Source organism: Agelaius tricolor, unplaced genomic scaffold (assembly GCF_023055355.1).
Source record: "Agelaius tricolor isolate 1412-34295 unplaced genomic scaffold, bAgeTri1.0.p SCAF_11, whole genome shotgun sequence".
In the NCBI taxonomy this organism is placed as follows: domain Eukaryota; kingdom Metazoa; phylum Chordata; class Aves; order Passeriformes; family Icteridae; genus Agelaius; species Agelaius tricolor.
Genome location: NW_027269271.1, coordinates 29184492 through 29200143, shown reverse-complemented (window position 1 = coordinate 29200143; position 15652 = coordinate 29184492). Strand labels below are relative to the sequence as shown.

At 47.6% G+C, this 15652-nt stretch overlaps 1 protein-coding gene across 1 annotated transcript in view; it reads right to left on the bottom strand.

Annotated features, from left to right (window-relative positions):
* ROR1 (receptor tyrosine kinase like orphan receptor 1) overlaps positions 1-15652 on the bottom strand; it is a 159641-nt gene that overhangs the window by 39856 nt on the left and 104133 nt on the right. Inside the window, exon 2 of the mRNA XM_071436918.1 lies at positions 11842-11913. Coding sequence (XP_071293019.1) covers positions 11842-11913 — 72 coding nt within the window. The remainder of the gene's footprint in view (positions 1-11841; positions 11914-15652) is intronic.

Below are 15652 nucleotides of genomic sequence, written 5' to 3'. Positions count from 1 at the left end.
AAAACCCTCCAGCACGTTCCAAACCAGCTCAGCCACCCAGCCTGCCTAAGTAAGCCACTTCCCTAATTATTCCTGTAATCTTGGCTTGCCCAGCTCCTCCCTTCATTATGGTTTGTGGAGAGCAGTATCTCTTGCCTTTGTTTTTAATCTGTTTAGCACACAACTTACTCTGTGTTTGCACAGCACTTTGAACAAAGCCTCCCTGTCCTCACCTGGTCCCAGGAGCCATTTGGGACAAACATTTGGCACCCAGGCCCTGTCCACAGATAATTTTTTTCCACGTGTATTTTTTCAATTAAGTTCTAATGTGCAGGTGTGAAACTGTGCTTCTCTCAGGGAGCAAGGGACAGGATGAGAGGGGATGGCCTCAAGTTGCACCCAGAGAGGTTTAGATTGGGAATCAGGGGGAAAAGTATCCTGGGAAGAGCTGTAAAGTGTTTAAATAAGGTGCCCAGGACAGTGGTAGAGTCACCATCCCTGGAAACATTCAAAAACCATGTGGAGTGGCACTTGGGGATGTGGCTTAGTGGTGAACATGGTGCTGGTTGGACTTGGTGATGTTAAAGGGCTTTTCCAACCTGAACATTCCATGATTCTATGAAAATACAGCTGTTCTGGCACTCTCACAGATCCAATTATTTAGGGAACCTGTGGATGGGTTAAAAGGGCAGAGATCCCAGCCCTGCAGGATGGACAGCAGGGTCCAAAGTCCCTCAGGGGTGTCCCATGGCTCCTCAGCTCCCCAGGACCATTTCTCCAAGCTCCATCCCAAGGCACATTTCTGCCCTGCCATCCTGACACCTTCTCTGGGAAGCAGAGCTCCAGCCAGCTCTTGGATTCCTGGGCTCTCTGCACAATCTGGGTTTAATAAGGCCCCACTAATGGCCTGGGACCAGAGAACCACAGTTAATTACCCAGTGTAGCATTTCTGAACCACAGCCATTATTTAATTCCTGATAACGCTCCTTCAGCCATCTCCAGCCCAACAGGGAGGGAAACAGCCCTGGATGGGCTGCCTGACAAACAGCACAGTGAACAGGATGGTTTGAAGGTCCTGAGGAATACAGGAAAGGCAAATAAAGGACTGAGGATGTAGGGAATGTTTCCAAAGGCTGGAAAAGGATTTTGAGGTATCAATAGAAATCGTAAGTCAGTGAAAAAGTGTGGCTGCAACTTCTCTCTAAGTACCAACACAAGTGGCCTCAGGAGCTGCTGACTCCTCTGGTTGTTCTCAACCTTCCTCCAGGAGCTACTGCAGAAACACTAAAACAAATTCATCTCCTAAATTCACCCTAGATTAGTCCTCAAATCTGTACATTTAGCATCTGAATCATAAACCAGATCAAGCAGCTCACCTGAGATGAGATTTAAACAGGGCAGGTTTCAAGCCATTGGGAGATCTGGGAAATGTTTCTCACAGATAAAGCAGTTTTGGAATTGAAGATGAACTCCCCAAAAACCTTGGATTGCTGCTGAGGCACACAGAACTATGAGCATCCCTTCCCTGGCACGCACCAAACTCCTCCATTGCTGCCCTTGCCTGGTGTGGAGGGGTTGGAGAGAAGCCCAGTTGTATTTTTATTGTCTCTCACCTTCCAAAACCCATCAAAAGGAGAAACTCTTCCCTGTGTCAGGGGTGAGGCCCTGGCATGGTTTTCCCAAAGAAGCTGTGGCTGCCCCTGCATCCCTGGAAGTGTCCAAGGCCAGGCTGGAGCAGCCTGGGACAGTGAGAGGTGTCCCATGGCAGGGGTGGAATGGGATGGGATTTAAGGTCTCTTCCAATCCAAACCATCTCACCATAATTCATCTGCCCCTCTCCTGCCATCCAGGAGCCCTCCAGATGGAGTTGACTCCCTCTGACCTCAAGAACAATTTCTTAGAAGAAAGGATGGGTTTTGTGTACTGGGAATGATCCAGTCTGGTGGCACTGGCCTTTGGAAAGTCTGAGTTTAATCCTGGCTCGGAGCAGCCTGGAGTGAATCAGCTCAGTTGTGATTTTTAGAAGAGCCAAAGGGAAGTAGACACCCAAAGCCAATCAAAGCTCACATGGGATTTGTGCAACTAAGGCCTTTTAAAAACAGCCTTAAACCTTTTGGCTTGATGTCTCCAGCCATAAAGTGAGGATAATAATCCCTCTTACATCATGGGGAGGCTGCTATGTACATTAATGAGATAATGCTCATAAAGCACTTTGAAGGTGAAAAGTGCTATGCTGGGATAAGCACTGTTATTATATTTTAAGTTAAATCTCAGGGTTTCGAGCACACAACAAAAGCCTGTCCATATTTTAGAGTAGCACTCTATAAAAACATTTGGGAAACGTTTTAATTTACAGAAGTACGGGAGAATAGCCTGAAAGAGTTCTAAATAAAATTTAGCCCACCTATAATTTAATAATAGCCAAACTGATTTTTTTTTAATTTGTAAAAACAATTTACTGCTGGGCCTAGACCCCGAATGCCAAGTTTCAGCCCACAGAGAGGGGTTTTTTTAATGGCTGAGTTATAAACCCTTGAAAAATGCTGACAGCCCCTTTACTAGAGCAGCACTAGCGGGTGCCCTATAATGAACTTTTAAATGACTTGAGATAATATCTGGAAAGCCAAGCCTGAAATATATTTCTGGGTTTGAGCCATTGCCAAGGCAAACACAACACATCATAAGTCATCCTCATGATTCTGAGCGCATAAATTGGAGACACTGCATATAAAACCCAAATATTAGGTATCCTTCATGGCCAAACTTTGTGCTGGTTTGATGTTACAGAGCAGCAACAGCTGTGCAAGGACGAAATGTAGAGCGTTGCGTGTCTCCAAAGAAGAAAAGTGTCTGTATTTCCACAGCTCTGCCTTGACATTGTTAAATAGGAGCCTGCCCAGTCCTAATAAATCCTCCACTATTCTACTACTTTTAAGTGGAACCCAGGTGGCTTTCAAAATAAAAGCTCGTCCTGGCCGGCCAAGGAATGTTAATCTGCTCTGTGACCACATGGTTACTCTATCTTAAATTACCAAAGACACAGCTTAGAGCAGTAACACCCTCTTGGCTTGCAGGAGAATTTTGCTGGCCACAGGGAGACCTTTCCCCCCAGCACCGTGTGTGCTGCATGTTTCTGATTTCACAAGGTGTTTAAAGCACGACGGGGATGCAGGATTGGACCCTGGAAGGGTCATTTTATGAGAAGAGTCGTTGTTTCATTTTATCCTTCTCTTTCTGCCCTTCTGATCTTTTGGAATATTCAAAGAAAAGCTAAAATTAAAGTCTCTGCTCAAGCTTAAGCCAGCTTTAATCCAGGTGCACAAGACAGGCTGGTGAGCCAAGTTCCTTCCACTGCAGATGGGGAACAACACAGTTCTCTGCAAACATCTCCAGACCTTTCCTCAGGCAGCTGTGGGGACACCTTTTCCAGCTGCTGGCCTGGAGAAGTTGCTTAATTCTGGATTTGAAGATTCAAACCTGCACTGCAGCACAGAAAGCAGAACCTGTCCTGGCTGGAGTAAGGCACTGGGACACCAACATTCCAGTGCTTATTGCATTTATGGAATCCTGGAATGGTCTGGGCTGGGAGGGACCTCAGCCCTCAGCTCATTCCAAACCCTGCCATGGGCAGGGACCATTCCACTAGAGCAGGCTGATCAAGCCCCATCCAACCTGGGTGTGTTTAACAAAGCCTGGATGTGGCACTGGGTGCCAGGGTTTAGCTGAGGTGCTGGGGCTGGGTTGGACTCGATGATCTTTGAGGTCTCTTCCAACCCAGTCATTCTGTGATTCTGTGAACCCGGCCTTGAATTATGTTTGTGAACTGAAAGGTTTGGCAGCTCCCTGGTTCTTTGTCACTGCACACACTGGAAAAATGCCCAAAAGTGTCTCAGGGAAAGCTGCATTTTCATTCATTCAGGGCCCTGGATCATCCACGAATCCATTGTGGTGCCACACCTGGATGTGCTCCAGACCCCCAAACATCGGCACCGCCACTGAGCTCACTCCAGTGGGAATCTTCCATGAGGAATAATTGTCTTTGGAGAAGGTCAAACACAGAGTCCACCAAGAGTGAAGATGCTGGAGAGGCTTGCTGGCTGCTCCAGGAAAAGGAAGGAAGCAGCAGGATGTCTGATGGAAGCATGGCCACACACATCCCTTGGAAAAAGGATTCCCCGTGGATTGCTGAATCTGCCCATCACTCACAGAGGAAAACAACTCCCCGTGGGTCTGATCACCAGACCTTGTTATTAACAGGGTGAAAGGAAAACTCCCACTTGGAATTTCACTTATTTTAAATGAATAAACAAGAGGGTGACAATGGGAGGGAAGAGATGCTGCACTCAAGTCATGATCTGGCAACTCTTGGAGAGTATCAGGGTTAAAGAAATCCAGATAATCACATGGAAATATCCAATGTCTTGGAACAAAGGAAACCTTCTGCTGCCTCAGCTTGCCCAGCTTTACCTCCAGTGGGTTTCCCAGAGATGTGCAGGAGTCAGTTTGGGATGCACATGGAAGTTCTGTCCTGGACTTTCCCTTCCCAGGGTTCAGCACCAGCCAGGATAACTCCCTGACCTCAACCAGGCAGGGCACAGCTTGAGGCCTGATGGCTTTTCAGATCTCCATGTGTGACTGTCACTGGGATTCTCAGATTTAATTTTGATATTCTGATAATTGGCAGCTCAGAGACGGCGCTGGGCTTGTGGAGGGAAGCCAGACTTCCAAAAAATTATCTGGAACCTGAATCCCACTGCTTTTGGGTGGGAACTGGGCAACTCCCTGCCCTCCATGAACTCTTGGATGCATTTGAGAGTTGCTTCTGCCCCTCCTTTCATCAGACAGCTCTGAGCTTTAAGGACAGATGTCTCAGAGGTCACTTTGAGGGGAAATGAAGCTTTTCTTTACTCAGGAACCAGTTTTATAGCCCAAGTAGGAAACCTCTAAACTTTATCACCAAAAAAAAAGTGATTTGGAATAGGTAAACAAATGTCCACATCCAGCTATAAAGCCAACTACTGAAAACCATCAAGGGATTTTGTTGTCACTTTAGAAGCTGCTCTGCAGTAAAGAGCCACAAAGAAAAACCCAAGCATTAAAGGGAGGGTGTATGGAAAGGTATGTGCCTCAAGATTAATGCTGTGGAGTCAAAGAAAAGCTGTTATTTCTGACATTTTGACATAGCATCACTTTAGGATCTGGTTCTTATTACCCCTTTCTGTGCCTTTTAAAGGTCTATTTTTTTTTTTCAACCAAAAATGTCAGGAAATTTGGAACAGAAACGTACAATAAAACACGTCCCTTGACCCTCTGATCTATCAATCTTTCAAATAAACAAAGATAGCTGGATGAGCCATGAAAAGGTTATTATATATAGTTACCTTATGTATAATGGTCAATATTCACTGCACACACTCGGATTATACAAAGAATTTGATGTAAGTGCAGCTTTTTGTGGAAGATTTTTGCCATGAAAGCCCAAAGTTACTCAGGGCGGTTTCATTTTCAGCCTGTGTTCTGTGACCTTCGAATTTCACACCCTGTATTATTTATAAATGAGACATTCAAGAAACACAAATTCTCAAATAAAAACGTGCACTCCGTCAGTGGAAAAGCAAACAAAAGGAGCTAATGTACTGTGGCTAAAAAAATTTTCAAACAAAGTAGCAGTAATTTACTGCCCTGCTACTAACGGGACCCCACAAATCGAATCAGAACCCTGAGCCCCACCAGGGGAGCTTGATTTACCCCATATCCCCCAGATAATAAAGGAAAATAGAAAGGTAAATTGTGCATGAATGTGAAAGCTGTAATTCTTCCCCTTTCAGCACAGGGATCAAATTCGCATCCAGTGATTTCAAAGGAGAATCTGGAATCTCTGAAGGACTGGGGCCAAAGGCAGGAGGCCTCGACCCACCTGGTTTTCCCCACGTTTGGGTGTGTTTATGTTGTTTGGGATGTAGTTTGCCTAAGAGTCCAATCCTCCCTGGGAGATCACTGAGATTTTCCCTCACAGAACTCCCCGGCAGGTCCTTTCCCTGCCAAGGTGGCTGGGTTTGTCAGTGAAGGTGAGCCAAAGGCTGCACCCCTATGTCCTGCAGACCTTCCTGCCTGCATTTCCCTCCTGCTGTGCTGGAGCTGTGGTCCAGCCCTTCCAGGGAATGTTCTGCCCCCACCAGGATCTCCAGGAAGTTCAGGACATGCAGTCCCAAACACTGCACCTCTCCCACGCCTTTTTTGGACCCTCCAATCTCATTTTGGGCTGTGCATCCCCAGATCACTGATATCAAGTGATCCTTGATATGCCTTTGAATGTTCAGGATAAATCCCAGCTGAATCTTCTGCCAAGCTCTCCAGGGAATGTTTGTTCCAGGCACTGGGAAGGGCTGTGCCCACAGAGGCTGTGGGGAGCTCAGAGTCTGGCCTTGGCATGGTGGATGTCTGGAAATGGAAATGGTTCCCAAGCTCCAAGGCTTTATACTTGTTTGCCAGAGCTGATAGGCCATGAAAGGAAAAGGGAAACAGGCAAAAAACTCACAGCAATGGTTTTCTTTGGAAGGTGAAGGACCAAGGAAGAGATCCTGGGAGGAGGAGGAGGAGGAACCAACAGAAGAAACGAGCCCCATCTCAGGCAGAGGCAGGACACATCCTGTGCCTCTGAAGGAGGCTGCAGTTGGGCATGGGGCACTGAGGGGACCCATTCCAGGGCAGAATGAACAGCCACTCTCTTATCAGCCCTTCAGAATGAACAGCCACTGAAGCTGAACCCTACTCACAGTCACAATAATATTCCAAATAATATATTTGTCTCTTTCCTGGCAAGGGCTCCAATATTATCTTTGCCTAAGGATGAAGAGATCCCAAACAATTCCTCCAGTGTAGCAGATGTAAATAGGCTCCCATTCCAATTCAGGCCTATTGCTTGGTAAATAAACTGACACGGGATGGAAGGAAGAAGGAAAAGCCTCTCCTTCCATGATCTGTTTTGTGGGATAGGAGCAGCTGAATGCAGGGCTCTTCACCTTTCTAAAGAAGGAAAAGAAGATGGGAAACTGGGAGCTTTCCCAGACAAAGAGCTGGAGCAGGCCTGGTGGTGAGAGGGGACAGAAGGGAAGGAGAAATCCAAGGAGAAATCCCAGTGCCACATCCTGGGGCTGTGCAGGAGCACATGGATGAGGCTTTTCCAGCCTCTTGAATCACAGTCCCATGGGAGATCTCCCACCTGGGGCTGCTCCAGGCTCTCCACACCAAAGGGAATCTCAAGAAACCTGCAAGTGAAAAGCTCCATGTGCTGCCACCAGCCCCCTGGAATGGGGCTTTTCCTACCACCACAGCCCCCTCTTTCCCCCAAACTTCACTTATTTCTCCTTATAGAATTAAATATTTATAGGATCATATTTTCATTTCTCTTTCTCCCTCGTGGCATTCCCTCTGCACACCATGGTTTACTAGTGGGGAGAGAGAGAGAAATGCTCATAGCTAAATCTCCCCTGTTTTAAAAGTGATTATTTTTTTATTTTTTATGCCCAGTTTGTTTGTTTTTTTAAGGTTTTGGTGAGAAACCACCTCCTCCCTCCCATCAATCGTTGCTTTCAACAGCTCTTCACGGGTGGCTGCGTCTCTTTTAAATTAATTTCCTGCTAAAAAGAATAAACAGGCAACTGTTTAATGCTGTCGATTTAGCTTATTTAATAGAAATTGAAACCTGAATAGGGCTCAGTTGTAAGATAATCACTGCAGAACTCACCCAGCGAGGGAAAGCACCAAATTAAGTCATTATTTCAAAATGCAGAATATTATTATCAAGCTGTTCCTCCTTCCCCAACATGAAGCACACGCTGGAGGAGGAGATGCTCATTTCCAAAAGGCAGCAGGTAGAGTTGGAGCCATTTAGAGTAGGCAGGGATTTAATTGGGAAATCTGCTTGGAAACCACTTTCATGTGGTGAACTTAACAGGCTTTAAAATGAGTTTTACTGTGACGCTGGAGTACTGCAACCTCCTGGAAAACAAGTGGATTTTGACTCCCTGTCTTGGTTGGAAATGCAGGATGTGGCTGGGGCTGTGTGTGTGTTCTCTCTGTCAGAGGTGGGGCAGTTATCTCTGTTCATTGGGCAGTTTTCTTTATCTCTCCCACAGCCAATCCTCCCTGCAGGAGATCTCTGCTGTTAATGAGCCATTAATTATTAATTATCTTCTGTTCATGGCCAGTGAGTGTCCCTGCATGGCTGATAGAATTACACCATCCCATGGGGAGATGCTCCGCCCAGGGGAGGAGCCAAGCATTCCTACCTGGATACAATCTGAGCTTTGGGACACTGTCACGGTTTGACGCTGGCGCAATGCCAGTGCCCCCATGAAAATATATGCTCCCTGGTGTCTGCTGTGAGATGTGACCAGGAACAAGCCAAGCAGGCCCCCACTTAGAAATAAAGAAAAGAAAACTTTATTAACTAAACTACAACTCTAAGGAACAAGAAACACACAGGGAAAATGAAAACATCCCAAAAACATTTCCTCCTCCCCCCACCAAATTCCCAATACATCCATCCCCCAAATCACCAACTCTCGGTCCTTCACCACCCTTTAGGTAATCAATTCTCAGTTCATCAAGAGGAGAGGAGTCCTTGTACCATGGGCTTCCCCTGGAAACACCATTGAAGCCTTGTGTGTTTCCAGGTCACTCGTGGCACTGCCTGGAGAACATTTGCCATCGTGACCTCTCCCTTCCATGTCCAGTGCTCTCACCACTGCACATGGACCAGAGCTGCTCCTAGGGTCGTCCTTTTAAAGATGCTTCGTCCCGTTCCAAAAAGAGCACAGTCTCACCTTGGGGACACCTGTCCCCCCAAATTTCACCCCCTGGGGCCGAGGGGCACCAACACTGAACCCTCTTGGCTCTGAGCCATTGCCTCCCCCTGGATGCAGTCTCTGTTTCACAGGAAACAGGGTTCTGTCCGTGGCTGTAACAAGAAGAGTCCAGCTAAGGCCACTCCATCATCTCTTCCCACCTAAGATTCTTCTCTACTCTCCTGACATCTCTCACTTGCACCGACCTTCATCACACTTGCCCATTTCCCATTTCATCTCTATCTCTCTTCTAGGAAAGGTTAATGTTCTGTAAAGTTTTCATTGTCCAAAAAGGGGTTAAAAACTCGGGCTCTGCCCCCCCAGAGCTCCCACAATGGCTGGACACCCCTGTGTTCTCAGAGGCGTATCCAATGTCTCCAGTGGCCACACCAAGTGCCAATATTAAAATCTGAACACCTATTGGTGACCACAGCATATCCCAGAAAACTTACTTCCTCTCAAACCAGGACAGACACCACAGCAGCCTTTGCCTGCTGTATTCCCAGAGGAGCAGCTTTCTGCTGCCCTGCATTCCCAGAGGAGCAGCTTTCCTCTCCCCTGCATTCCCAGAGGAGCAGCTTTCTGCTGCCCTGCATTCCCAGAGGAGCAGCTTTCCTCTCCCCTGCATTCCCAGAGGAGCAACTTTCCTCTCCCCTGCATTCCCAGAGGAGCAGCTTTGTGCTGCCCTGCATTCCCAGAGGAGCAGCTTCTGCTGCCCTTCATTGCCAGAGGGAGCCCAGGCCCATCCACACCACCCCTGGAGCTGCAGAGGAAAACTCCCCCCTTGTGCAGGATCCCTGCTCCAGCAGAGCCACAGCTGGCACTGCAGGAGGGCTGAGCCCCCATGGCATGGGGCTGTGCCACCACCCTGACACACAGCGTGTGAGGTTGAATTCTGACCCTGTCAGTGGCTTTTTTCATTTGTTTGTACTATTGCATCTGTATCTTAACTTTCCTAATAAAATAAAATGTTATTCCTATTCCCCTATCTTTGCCTGAGAGCCCCTTAATTTCAAAATTATAACAATTCTGGAGGAAGGGCGTTTCCATTCTCCATTTCAGGGGAGGCTCCTGCCTTCCTTAGCAGACACCTGTCTGTTCAAACCAAGACACTCCTTGAGATGCAAAACAAACGAGAACCGAGCCTCATTTTCCCCTCGGTGGTTTCCAGTGCCCAGCTCCGCGTGTGCTGCCCAGGGCTTGGCTTGGTCCAAGCTGCAGTTTCAGGGCTTTGAGGGGAGCAGCAGCAGCTCCCACATGAAAGCCCAGGTGAGACAAGACAAAACCTGCGTGCCTCTGCTGGCAGAAGCCGCCCCTCTGACGAAGCTTTTCGGGCACAAAGGCTTTGTTTTAATCCCGTATGTAAATCCGAGTTGAGGTGTGGCAGCTGCCAGCGCTGTAAATGCTAATGAGCCGCAGCAAAGGGCCGGTAATCCCCCAGGAATGCGGGACTCAGCCAAACCCTGCTAATTGCCACATTCCAGGTGGATTAGAAGCCGGGAAGTTCATTTTACCTGTTCCTGACAATATCTGCAGCTCGGCAACAGGTGCCATGGTGGTAACTGAGAGATGGTTCAATCACACAGTGCTTGGACTCTCCAAAGTCAAAGTTTTGCCTTCTCTGGCATTTCCAAACTTTTGAGTTTTATTTTCCAGGCCACTTAATTATTTCCTGCTTTCTGAAAAACCAAAGAAAGCTGCCAAACGGGGAAGAAACATGGAAAGAGAGGAGGTTTAGATGGGATATAGGAATAAATCCTTCCCTGGGAGGGTGGGGAAGCCTGGCACAGGTGCCCCAGAGCAGCTGTGGCTGCCCCAGGATCCCTGGAAGTGCCCAAGGCCAGGCTGGATGGAACTTGGAGCAGCCTGGGCCAGTGGGAGGTGTCTCTGGGGTGGCACTGGATGGGCTTTAAGGTCCCTCCCAACCCAAAGCACTCTGTGATTCCATGCTCCTGCAGCTTCACTTCTGCCCAGCTCTGGGATGTTCCCCGAGCACAGCCCAGCCCTGCCACCAGCACGAGGGTGAATCCCTACAGTGGGATAAGGACTCCATTCTGTCAACTCCTTCCCTCAGCAAAATTTGCTGGGATTTGGGAATTCTCTGCTGGATGACCACAAGCTTTCCTCCCTTTCCCACCAGCAAGCACCAGACCTTTGACTTTCATCTTCCCCACTGTGTCCTGGATCACCACAAAGTCCTGCTCCTTCCCTGCTGGGAAGGCAGATGTGAAAGGATCAACCCAGAGTACCCAGAATTACATATTCTCCTCATCCTTAAGCACAGAAAACATATTTATGCATAAACATCAAACATTATGAACACATGTTCAAAAAAACAGTAACAAAACAGACAAAAACAGTTGGGAAAACCATCTGGGGCAGAATTCCATCTCAGCAGTAAATGGCTGGCAAATGAAAAGTGGTTGACAAATTGCACAGTGAGGGTGGCTAAGAGCATCCTCAAAGATGCACAGGTTTGACTCAGGAGCTGCAGCCACTGCCTTGCAATGAGGGAACCTCAGCAATTTGCCTTAAATTACCAGTGCTTAATTTACAAAATTAAGGAGAATGATAAACCTCTCATTTTTTTACAATAAATACCCCTCGGAGAGCTCCAAATTACACCTAATTATGACCTGCAAATGTATTTTGTATTATTAAAGCCTCAAAACTTCATAATAAAACACGAGAGCAAACTATATAGAGCAAACTCAGTGCCTGATGCTTGTGAATTTTGAGTTCAAATCCCAAGATCCACCAGAAAAAAATGTGTGACAGAACATCTTGAAATATTTTTGCCCTGTTGAACATTTTCTTGGTACAAGAAACGAACACAGCAATCTCCAGAAATCCCAGAACCACACGGAATTAAATGTCAAAGGATCCCGAGGCAAATGAGGTTTATCCTGGATATCCCCTTATCCCCTTCGTTTGCTGATTTGGTCAAGTCAAGAAAAATGGAGATTTTTAAATCTGAATTCAGGTGGTTTTGGGTTTTTTTCTGCCTGCTTACCTTTATCTAATTCACTTGAGATGTTCCATGAGGATGTGGGCATGAAATCAGCAACAAGCGAGGAATTCACTCCTGGAAGGGGAAAAGAGAAAAACCATGAGATGCTGTTAATATATGGATCCTATATCATCAGGAATCAAGTTGCTGTCATAGAAATAAAATTATTTGATGCTCTGTGCTGGCAGGCTGAGCCATCTGGGCAGCAGGAGCAGCCAAGGGGGAAAAGGCAGCGGGCCAGGGCTGGAGTTTGTTTGGCAATGCTGATCCCTGCGAGGCCTCCTGCTAATTAAACAGTTACAGGTTCCAGAATAAAGCAGGGATTTATTCCAAGCATCTCCTCCATGGATGCACCTTGGGCAGCACCAGAGCCCAGCCAGGGCTGCACCCAAGATGAACCAAAATGGCCCCAAAATGCACGGCCGGGCACAGGCTCTGTCCCTGGGATCAGTTCTGCTCCATTTGCACCTTGCAGTTCATTGTCCCATTCCAGCTTTAGCCCCTGCAGTCCCACCCTGCTTGTTTTTCTCTCTCCAGCCCACGGGGTTTGTGCTCTGGGGCTGAGATTTGGATCATTTGTCCTTGGTGCCCAGCTGGAGCAGGAATTGTTTTGTCTCCCTGCTCTGTGCACAGAGCTCACCATCCCCTGATATGAATCTCAGAATTACACACTAAAGCAGCAGAGAGTCTGAAAATAGAAAAGCCAAAACCTGAGGTATCACAGCCAATCTTTGGGATGGTCTTGACCCAGCCTAAAATCTCCCCAGAGGCTTTAGAGAGGCAGAATGACTCTGCAGTGGTAGAGTCGAGGGAAACACGGTGCTGAGAGGCTGCTGAAGGTGTTACCTATGGTGTTATCTATTAATATTTCCAATTAATTGAATCCTGCAAACCCATGTGCATGAGAAGGGATGTGGTTGATACACTGAAGTTAGCAGGGCTGGAAGGATTGATCTGAACCCCAGCAGCACCTGCTCATTGCTGGGAGAATTCCTTCCTCTTCAGGAAAAAGCTGCATGGAGATTTAAGTCTGTACTTTATATTTTAAACAGCAAATCACAGGGAGGGTGGTGTTAAGCCAGCATGTCCTGCCTCAGCTCTAGGTCAAGTAGAACATTTCCTGTATCCAAACTTCATCCAGGATTTAGTGTCTCCCTCTAAGAGCAGGTCCACCTGCAGCCTGTGAGGCTGCTCAGGCATCAGGGAAGGCTTTTGGGGTCATCCCCCAGGGAGAAGCAGATTTGATATGAGCTTTAGAGAGTGATGGTGGGAGGGTGGGAAGAAGGGGTGTGTACACATATTCCAGGGCATGGGAAAGCAGAGCACCTCCCAATTCCCTGTGTCCAGCCAGCCCTGAGACACCTGACCTGGAGAAGGATGAGAGTGATGCTGGACAGCACTGAGTGTGGGAAGGGGAAGGTGAAATCAAACCAAGCAGTGCTCAGGGTGCCAGTCATGGAAAATTCATGAAAATGAGCGTCCCACAGCCCAGTCCTGCACCCTGGATGGGTGCTGGGTTGTGGGAATCCATAAAACCCAGAGGGTTTTGGGAAGGTGGTAAAAAAGACAGGCCTCAGATGCAGCAGGAATTGTGAAGTGCTGAATCAATTAAGTCAGGCCCGTTTTGGGAATCACCAATGATGAACTGAATCCACTTTTCCATTTACTGAGAAGAAGCTGTGGCATCACTTCTCCAAGAACTTTAACACCTGAAGCTCGTGCAGGTGATCTCAGAGGCGCCCAGGGAAGGCAGAGTTGGGATCTGAGTTAGAGAACAGGAATGCTCTGGAGTGCATTCATTTTGCTTTGACACCATCCTTTAGCTGATTCCCAGATTTCACTCATAAAACATGGCATCCAAGGATATGCAAAGATGTTCTGCCTTTATTTGATGTGTTGGCAACTCTTCTGTTTCATTAAAAAATCACAGGGAATTGTAAACACCGGGTCACACAAACCCACTGAGCCCTTTGGTTCAGACACAACCCGTGCCCTCTTCATAAATAAAGCCTGGCTTAAAAGCTCACCTGGCAGCTCTGCTTATCCAGTGCTCTGCCCAGTATTCCCAGTGTAAACATGGGGTTTGAAGGCATTACAACTCCCCCAGGAGCACAGCCTGGCCTGTGCAGGTCCCCAGGGCAGAGCCCCCTGTTGGGGACAGCCCTGGGCAGTGGCACAGCCAGCGGTGGCACCCGATGGCACCAGCTGAGATTTTGGCCCACTGGGCCCATCCCTTCTCATTCTCTGCTTTTAATTAACAGCTGAGCTTGTCTAACCCACATAACCCTTCATTAACCCATATTTTTGGGACCACATGGCTTAAATTTGCAGGGTTTAAGGACAAAAGAGCAGATCCAGTGCCAGTATTGCTGTCATGGGGGGTAGGTGACAAATAACCAGTGACCAGACAGTGTCCAGGGGCTGGGGGGTGTCAGGCTGTGCCTGAGGTTGGGATGCTTGGTTCCCTGTCCCTCCTCACCCTTCCAGCTCTCCTGGCCAAGAAATGGGACAACCCCTGTGGGAAAACCCCTCCAAGAGTGGGATCTGAGGTGGCATCCCTGGGACCCAAGCGGTTCCTCCCTGTGTCACAGGCCCAGCTCAAACCCACAGACAATGCTTTCCTCAGTCACACACTCGTGTTTGGCACTCCACAATGGATTTTCTGTGGCTACTTTGGCTCACCTGGAAATCTTTCAGTGTGAAGAGCCCACAAAACAACTGAATTCTGCCAACAGGTACCACCCACTAACCAAAATTAAACAGAAAGTACTACCAACACTGTGACCACATGCAGCATTTGTTATTTAAAACTCCAGAACTGACAACACAATGACCACACGCAGTATTTTGGTTTCTAAAACTCCAGAGTGTTCATATTGATGTTTTCTTAACCAGGCTTTGAAAACATGACCGTGAATCTCACAGAGCAGACACCCCTCAGCTCAGCTGCAGGAGAAACCACATTAGATAACCAAAGTTTCCTGTTTGTGGGAGTTCTGCAGGCTGGTGACTGGTGATTTTCTGATATTCCTCAATTAAAGTTCCAAAGAAGAGCAAAGCATCACTGTGCCCATAATAACCACTTTATTTGATTGAAGGGAACTCACAGAGCAGCTACACCATGTAGGAACAAACCACCCCAATGCAGGAGAGGAAAACATCCCAGAAAAAAGGTGCAGGAGACATCCCTGAATTCCATTTCTACCTGTGATGACTCAGGATTGCTGGGCACGAAAGTGAGAGTGGTGCCACCTCCCCTTGGCAAGGCTCTGGGATAGCTCCAGGTGAGTTCCAGCCAGCCCTGGGAAGGGATGAGTCAGGGATTTGCTCACAGCATTTGGGGCACTGGCACAGACTTGCCCATTGGCTGTCACCCCCTCAAAACAGGGGAAAAAATCTGCCTAATATCAGATCACAGAACCACAGGATGACTGAGGCTGGAAAAGCCCTCCAAGGTCATCAATTCCAAGTCCCCACCTTGTCACCAGCCCTTGCTCCTTGGACACCTCCAGGGATGGGGACTCCAGCCCCTTACAGGGCCTGACCCTTTCCATGAGGAAATTCCTCAGGGTGTCCAACCTGGCCCTTCCCTGGCACAGCCTGAGGCCGTTTCTTCTTGTCCTGTCAATATTGCAACTGAATTTTGAATTCAGTTAATTAAAAACTCATTCTTACTTCTTAAAATTCCCTTATGCCCAGCTTCGCCCTGAACAATTAGATTTGTTTGGAAGAAGAGTCAGCCTGAGAAATGTGATCAGCAAACAGAGCCATTATCCTGTTAAGGTTTTATCCATGGAATAATTCCAGATGAATG